Below are 8536 nucleotides of genomic sequence, written 5' to 3'. Positions count from 1 at the left end.
TTATTCACAATCTTGTTCTTCAATATAAATATTAACCTATGTTTATGATTCTTCATTAATTAATATTTTTTATATATTTTTTTTTTCATTATTTTCTGGTTTCCAGAAATGCCACAATCTTGTTCCTCAGTGTAGAGTCAGTGGTTATACCTCTCTATTAAGGGACATTTATTTTTTTTTTTCACTATTTTCTTGTTTCCAATCACACTAGAGTTCTTCAATGGATTAACAGTCAATTCGTGATTATTGTAGTTACACGTATAACATTTTTAGTGATTTTATCTTTTATATATTAATTTTTCTCATTTCCTAACTTCCTCTCCTCCTCAGTGGAAAATCTTTTGATTTTACTCACAATCTTGTTCCTCCGTGGAGATTCAATAGTTTGCCTTCGTCATTAATCAATTATATATATATATATATATATATATATATATATATATATATATATATATATATATATATATATATATATATATATATATATATATATATATATATATATATATATATATATTGTATCATTAAAATGATATGTTAACCATCTATTATTTATTTATACAATATATTTTTGTTATCTGTGTTACAGAAAATGTAAGTTGTGTTCTATTGGAATAGGAGAAGTTTGGTACGCTTCTTTGTGGTGTTTTGTTTCACCCACTACCTGTGAACATGGTCGGCCTGGCGGGTTGTCTAAGCCGGCCCACCAATGTACTGTGGGTTGTTGTGTTGGGTAGTCCTCTGTGCTACAGGTTAGTTGTGTTTATTTATATACCTTGTGCTGTGAATTAGTATACTGTGGTGAAGATTACAAGCAAAGGATGTGTTTAGTATCTAATGTAATACAAGTGATATTATTGTTTGCCAGACGGAGAATGTAGGGACGCCCTGGACCTCATGTCGGTTGGTGTGTTGGTTGGTCCTCCGTGCTACAGGTTAGTTGTGTTTATTTACCCGTCATGTGCTGTGATTAGTATAATTTGGTGAAGGTTACAAAATTAGGATGTATTAGTAAGATAGGGTAATGTACAAGGGATATATTGTTGCCAGACAGAGTTGTGAGGACGCCCTGGACTGGATGATAGTTGGGGTGACATGTCAGGTGTGCTACGGGGATTCGAAGAGCGTCAGTGTGGGCCACTGAAGTGAGTACATTATGGGAATTTATTGAGTATTATGAGTGATATACAAGTGAAGTTTAGTTGGATTTTGTATACTGATTGTTGCTTTATTTTTATATTTGGGATATGATTGTAACGGATGTCAGAATCTCTACATGAAGTGTTATTTTCTTGGTACCATTGTGAGGGATTGAACTGGGTGTACTATGATATGTGGATGTGTATTGATTGCCCATGTTTGCAGGTCGAAACACTTCAAGCAATAAACACCTGTTACGATTTGTGGTTTATTACACATTTGGAATCCCCAACATTTCGACTTCAACCACAATGGGCTGGTAAAAGGAGATGGAATTGTTAAAGAGGAAGAGGGCCATTGCCAAGGGGAAATTCACAAGAAAGGTGACCCTGCTGGATGAGGGTGTACGGGAAGGTGAGCCAGTATCAGTATTGAAGAATAACTATGAACAGATTTCTGAGGCCTTTCAACACCTAGAAGACAGTAATGATGTGATATTAAAATATGTGTGTGATAATAAATTAGAAGACAAGTTAGTTAAGGAGGCTGAAGAATACATGATAGATTGTGAAAGAATCATGAAGAAAAGACTAACAGAAATTAGTAGCATTGAAAACATACAAAACAGTGTCAAGCCTAAAGTAAAGATAAAGGCATTTGAGCCTCCTAAATTTGATGGGAATTTAAGAGAGTACCCTCGTTTTAAGGAGGACTTTAAAAATCTAGTCAAAAGTGTGTATGGTGAAGATGCGTATGCATTGAAAATGTGTCTCAGTGGTGATGCCCTTCAGACTGTCAGAGGTGCAGAAGGTAATTATAAAGAGATGTTTGAAAGGTTAGATGACAAGTTTGGAAATGCGAGAAAGGTGGTGGACTTGGTAATAAGTGACCTTAGGGCTTTGAAAAGGATCAATGAAGGTGATACCAAAGGATTTATAAGGATGGTGGATCAGGTGGAACAGTGTTGGCTAGATTTGAAAAATATAAACTTGAATGAGGAACTTAATACTGCTAATGTAGTCAGTCATATTGAGAAGGTGTTGCCCACACTTCAGAAGAGGGAGTGGGTAATAAAGGCAGAAGAAGTATCTGCTACTAGTGATCTCTTTCCCACTTTATTGAAATTTTTGCAAAAGAGGGGAGAAAGGTATTGGAGTATATGAATTCTAGTGTCAGATCTACTGGCGGTGATAGAAGTTCAGTACATCATGTAAATAATTCAGCTGACAAGGTCATGGAGTCAGATCTGGTAACACTAATAAAACAAATGAAGGAAGAGCAACAACTAAAGAATAAAGATTTAGAGTCATGTATTGTAAATTTGACGGAGATGGTGAAAGGTACCCACTTGAAGACTGGAAATAATGAGGGAGGATGCTGGATTCACAATTCCAGGAACCATGATACTCTTGATTGTTATAAATTTAAGAATCTCAGCAACAAGGAGAGGTTTGAGTTAGCTAGAAGCAATGGAATATGTTTTAAATGCTTAAAGGGATATCATCAGGCATGGAATTGTAATACAAACAAGTTGTGTGATGTCAGGATCAGGGGTCAAGGTGTGTGTAACCGTCATCATCATCCACTGGTGCATTTTGAACAGGAAGAAGGTGCTAGTCATAATACAGTATCTGCAAACACTCTGAACACCTTATTGAATATCAGTACTGTGTACAGTAACACTCAACCTATAACAGTACTGTGGGATTCAGGTTCTGACATAACCTTGGTGACACACAGTATGGCAGAAAAACTAAGTTTGAAGGGTAAGGATGTGAATTTATCCATGATCAAGGTTGGCAATGTAATTGAACATCATTCTACCAAAGAATATTGCATACCACTGATTGATAGGACTGGGCATGTATGGGAAATTAATGCCATTGGTATAGAGGAAATATCTGCTAAAATCAATGAAATTAATGTGTCAGGAGTTAAGGAGTTATTTGTAGGAGTATCAAACCATGATATTAATCGCCCTTGTGGTGAGATTGACATGCTGATTGGGGCCAATTACAGTGAATTATTGCCTAAAGTTGTTCAGACTAATGAAGGTCTTCAATTGTTAGATAATCCATTTGGATTCAGTATACGTGGCAGACACAGCAAAATAACAGCCTCAGGGAGCACGACGAACCATGTGATTGTGAGAACTCACAAGGTGTCAAGCTCAATAAGCCTCAATGAGATCAAGGTAGAACCTACAGATAAACTTAAGTCACAATTAGATAAATTCTTTGCTTTAGAGGAGTGTGGGGTGCAGTGTGACACAAGATGCCTTAAATGCCTGTGTAAGGGTTGCCCTGTAAGTGACTGTGTCAATATTAAGGAAGAAAGAGAACTGAAATTGATTGAGGAGGGATTAGTATATCATGAAGAAGGGAAGTATTGGACAGCAAGCTATCCTTGGATAAGGTACCCGAGACATCTTAAGAACAATGTAAAAGTGGCCGTGGCTAGATTAAAAACTACAGAAAATAGACTGAAAAAATTGGATATCCAGTATGCCCAGAGTTATCACAATGAAATCAAAGACATGGTGAAAAGGGGGGTAGCGAGACAATTAAGTGAAGAGGAAATGCAGTCATACAATGGCCCAATTCACTACATTTCCCATCATGAAGTATTGAAACCAGATTCTGCTTCAACACCTCTGCGTATTGTATTTAACTCATCTTCATCATACATGGGACAAAAACTTAATGATTTTTGGGCAAAAGGGCCAGTTGTTCTTAACAACATGATTGGAGTCTTGCTAAGATTTAGACAGGAAAGGGTTGCCATAACTGGTGATATATCAAAAATGTATAATTCTGTGAAAATCAACACACTGGACCAACACACACACCGATTTCTTTGGAGAGATTTAAACAGTAACAGACCACCTGATCACTATGCCCTGACCTCAGTGACTTTCGGGGATAGGCCAAATGGGACCATAGCTGTGCTAGCTTTAAGGCATACTACAGAAAAATTTGGTAAAGGAGATCCTGAAGTCTATAACATGATTGTAAACAACACATATGTTGATGATATTCTCTATTCCATTGATACGGTAGAAAAGGCTTTTGATTTGATACAAAGAGCAGAACATGTAATATCTCTTGGAAACTTTCATGTGAAGCATTGGATAGTAAGTGGGCAACATGAGAACCATAGTATCAACATCATGGAATCTGACAATGAGAAAATTCTAGGGCTCAAGTGGAATCCCAAGGATGATAATTTCTCTTTTAATGTAAAGGTAAATTTCTCTCCTAAAGTTAAAAAGATCCGGAGTGGTCCAAACTGGGATCATAGAGAGATTGAGCCAAACTTCCCTGAGGTGCTAACTCGCAGAAGGATACTAAGTCAAGTGGCATCCTTCTATGATCCATTGGGGTTAGCTGTACCAGTTGTGTTGAGAGCAAAAATTTTGATGAGATCTATGATCTCAAAATGTGATCCAAATAAGAGAGTGGAATGGGATGAACCATTAGATGCCGATATTGTAAATGAATGGAAATGTTTTTTCACTGATTTGTATGGAGTAGAAAACTGCACATTTAAGAGACCTCTGAAACCAGCCAATGCATCAGGTAAACCCATACTTGTGATCTTCTCTGATGGCAGCACACAAGCGTATGGAGCATGTGCGTATGTTTGATGGCAGACTGATGACAACAAATTTCAGACTAATTTGATCATGGCTAAAAACAAAATAGCACCTATGAGACAATTGACCATTCCTCGTCTAGAACTTTGTGGAGCTCTTTTGTCAGCTAGATTAAGAGAAACTATAGTGAGAGAATGCAACTGGGAATTTGAATCCATATTCCATATTGTAGATTCATCTATTGTCAGAGATCAGATTCAAAAGGAATTGCATGGGTTCCGGCCCTTTGTGGCTGTCCGCATAGCAGAAATACAACTGAAAACAAATCTAAAGGATTGGTGGTGGGTGGACACAGTTCAGAATGTGGCAGATTTAACTTCTAGACCATGCACTTCAGATAAGATTAAGGAGGATTCAACTTGGCAACATGGGCCTGAATTTTTGAGATTGCCAATTTCAGAATGGCCAGTTAAACAGCAATGTGCAGATCACTTACCGGATAGAATAGGCATTACTATTACAGTTGCTAAAGGACACCAGAGAAATTTAAGCATGATTAATGTGAAAGGATTTAGCAAATATGAAACTTTGTTGAGAGTTACATGTAGGATAATGTCTATATTCAAACATAAATCCTTAAAAGCTGTGCTGAAGGAGCCTACGTCTGAGGAAATGGAAGAAGCAGAAGTACTGTGGGTAAAAACCATGCAAAATAACATGACTAACTGGCAAGACAGATACAGAAGGTTAGGCCCCATAATGACAGACAATGGAGTAATTTTAGTGGGTCAAAGAATATCAAAATGGTTAAAGGAAAACTGGAATCACGATCACTTCATGTTGATACCAGCTAACCACCCAGTTACTAGACTGTATGTGTCCAGCTTACATAGTAGAGATCATGCAGGTATTGAAACCACCTTGGCCAAGTTACAGAGTAAGTTTTGGGTGCCGGGAGCCAGGAAATTAATAAAGTCAATTAAAGATAAATGTGTCACATGTAGAAAACTCTCAAAACAAACTGAGAACCAGTGTATGGGTCAGGTGTTAGAAGAAAGAATGAAGCCAACTCCACCATTCTATCATACTGCTGTCGATTTGTTTGGACCATTCAATATTAAGGACACTGTTAAAAGGAGAACTCATGGTAAGGTATATGGGGTAATATTCAACTGCTTAGTTACTAGGGCAGTTTATGTAGATTTGGCAGAAGGATATAGTGCAAGTGATTTCATGGCAACTTATCAAAGATTCATCTCAGTCAGGGGTGCACCCAGAATACTGTATTCTGACAGAGGGAGCCAGCTGATAGCAGCTGGAAAGAATATTGAAAGAATTGGAAAAAATGAAGGAGTTACTTGGAAATATAATAGACCTAGTGATGCACCGTGGTACAATGGTGCCAGTGAATCCCTTATCAAATCAGTGAAAAGAAATCTTTGTATTGCAATTGGGGATTCAGTATTAACTTTTGGTGAACTTCAGACAGCCTTATTTAATGTAGCCAGTATGATGAATGAAAGACCCATAGGGGTAAAACCTTGCTTTAATTTAGAACTTGGTAATTACCTCTGTCCTAATGATCTATTGCTTGGACTAGTGTAAAATGTCCACAGGGAATATATGATTCAGATGGAGACCATAAAAGAAGATTAGAGTTTATTCAGAAAATTGTTGAATCATTTTGGAGAAAATGGCAGAGAGATTTCTTTCCAACGATGGTAGTAAGACAAAAATGGCACACCAATAGGAGAAATGTAAGAGTGGGTGATGTGGTTTTAGTTCAAGATGCTAATGCAGTTAGAGGTACCTGGAAATTAGCTCAAGTAATAAAGGCAGATCCAGGTCGTGATGGTGCTGTAAGAGATGTAGACTTAAGGTATAAGATAGTCAAGGAAGGTAAAGGATATGATGGGGTGACAGAAAAAGTCATGAGTAGGTCAGTGCATAGGTTAATAGTGTTATTACCTAAGGAAGAACAAGAGTGATGATGAGCGTGTAGGATCATTATAGATATGATTTATCTACATGTACCAAAGCATTCTATGTACTACCTGTGTATATTGTATGTTCACTTTGGTCGGGGTGGAGTGTATCATTAAAATGATATGTTAACCATCTATTATTTATTTATACAATATATTTTTGTTATCTGTGTTAAAGAAAATGTAAGTTGTGTTCTATTGGAATAGGAGAAGTTTGTTACGCTTCTTTGTGGTGTTTTGTTTCACTCACTACCTGTGAACATGGTCGGCCTGGCGGGTTGTCTAAGCCGGCCCACCAATGTACTGTGGGTTGTTGTGTTGGGTAGTCCTCTGTGCTACAGGTTAGTTGTGTTTATTTATATACCTTGTGCTGTGAATTAGTATACTGTGGTGAAGATTACAAGCAAAGGATGTGTTTAGTATCTAAGGTAATACAAGTGATATTATTGTTTGCCAGACGGAGAATGTAGGGACGCCCTGGACCTCATGTCGGTTGGTGTGTTGGTTGGTCCTCCGTGCTACAGGTTAGTTGTGTTTATTTACCCGTCATGTGCTGTGATTAGTATAATTTGGTGAAGGTTACAAAATTAGGATGTATTAGTAAGATAGGGTAATGTACAAGGGATATATTGTTGCCAGACAGAGTTGTGAGGACGCCCTGGACTGGATGATAGTTGGGGTGACATGTCAGGTGTGCTACGGGGATTCGAAGAGCGTCAGTGTGGGCCACTGAAGTGAGTACATTATGGGAATTTATTGAGTATTATGAGTGATATACAAGTGAAGTTTAGTTGGATTTTGTATACTGATTGTTGCTTTATTTTTATATTTGGGATATGATTGTAACGGATGTCAGAATCTCTACATGAAGTGTTATTTTCTTGGTACCATTGTGAGGGATTGAACTGGGTGTACTATGATATGTGGATGTGTATTGATTGCCCATGTTTGCAGGTCGAAACACTTCAAGCAATAAACACCTGTTACGATTTGTGGTTTATTACACATTTGGAATCCCCAACATATATATATAGGAGGAGGAGGCAGTAGACACCTGCCGAAACGATAATTACTCTCAGTGAGGTCTAAAGCACTGTTCAGGAGGTGCTGTGAACTTATCACTAAACCCCGCTGTGACCTCACTGAAAGTTTCCCTTTGTGTCTCACAACACAAGGGGGTAGTCACAGCCTGCCCTCTAAAGACAACTCTCTTCCTCCACACAAACCTACAAGCACCTAATAACACACACACCCTTCACTCAAAATTTTTTAAATCATCATGGCGACTCCTACACCAGCCTCGGAGTCCCCATCTGGGGAGGGGATCATAAATGTCCCGAGGTCGGACTGTATTTTTGTCGATGATCCTAAGTGTCTTGACACCCCCCCTCAACTTTTTCTTCATTAACTTCTGCAACATTCGCGATCTAAGAGCTAATTTTCAATCTGTAGAACACCACCTCTCCTCTTCTAAACCTCATCTTCTTTTCCTCACCGAAACTCAGGTGTCTGAGGCAACTGACAGTAGCCCCTTTTCTGTTCCCTCCTACTTTCTCTATCCTCATTTTCGATTCAAAGCTGGATGCTGCTCTCGTGCCCACGCTCTTGAATCTTCCGAGTTTTCCACCATCTGTCTACGACTACAGAGTCACTCTCATACTAAATTTATCTTTGCTGTATACCTCTCACCTAACTCCTCTGACTATAAGAAATTCTTTGACTACTTAACTTCCAAAGTGGAGCACATTCTGACCCTCTTCCTTTTTGCAGAGATCTCCATTCTTGGAGACTTCAATGTTCACCACCAGCTTTGGCT

At 38.2% G+C, this 8536-nt stretch overlaps 1 protein-coding gene across 5 annotated transcripts; it reads left to right on the top strand.

Moving 5' to 3' along the window:
• Positions 1-593: 593 nt before the first annotated feature.
• Positions 594-7743, top strand: LOC135110848 (uncharacterized). 5 transcript variants are annotated; one of them, XR_010273455.1, is made up of 7 exons: positions 594-752; positions 869-935; positions 1051-1145; positions 1366-1950; positions 7178-7244; positions 7364-7454; positions 7675-7743. XR_010273455.1 is itself a non-coding variant. In XM_064023445.1 (7 exons), exons 4-6 carry the CDS (start codon positions 1470-1472, stop codon positions 7451-7453), a joined length of 642 nt encoding a protein of 213 aa, XP_063879515.1. In that variant the 5' UTR covers positions 594-752; positions 869-935; positions 1051-1145; positions 1366-1469; the 3' UTR covers position 7454; positions 7675-7743. The 5 variants fall into 5 exon arrangements, 4 of the variants coding, with proteins under 4 accessions (XP_063879515.1, XP_063879516.1, XP_063879517.1 ...); XM_064023445.1 differs by having other exon boundaries at positions 7360-7454; XM_064023446.1 differs by lacking the exon at positions 7675-7743 and having other exon boundaries at positions 1055-1145; positions 7360-7668.
• The last annotated feature ends 793 nt before the right edge of the window (positions 7744-8536 follow it).

This window comes from Scylla paramamosain, chromosome 21 (assembly GCF_035594125.1).
Source record: "Scylla paramamosain isolate STU-SP2022 chromosome 21, ASM3559412v1, whole genome shotgun sequence".
NCBI classification, from domain to species: domain Eukaryota; kingdom Metazoa; phylum Arthropoda; class Malacostraca; order Decapoda; family Portunidae; genus Scylla; species Scylla paramamosain.
This window is presented reverse-complemented; position numbering and strand designations above follow the sequence as displayed.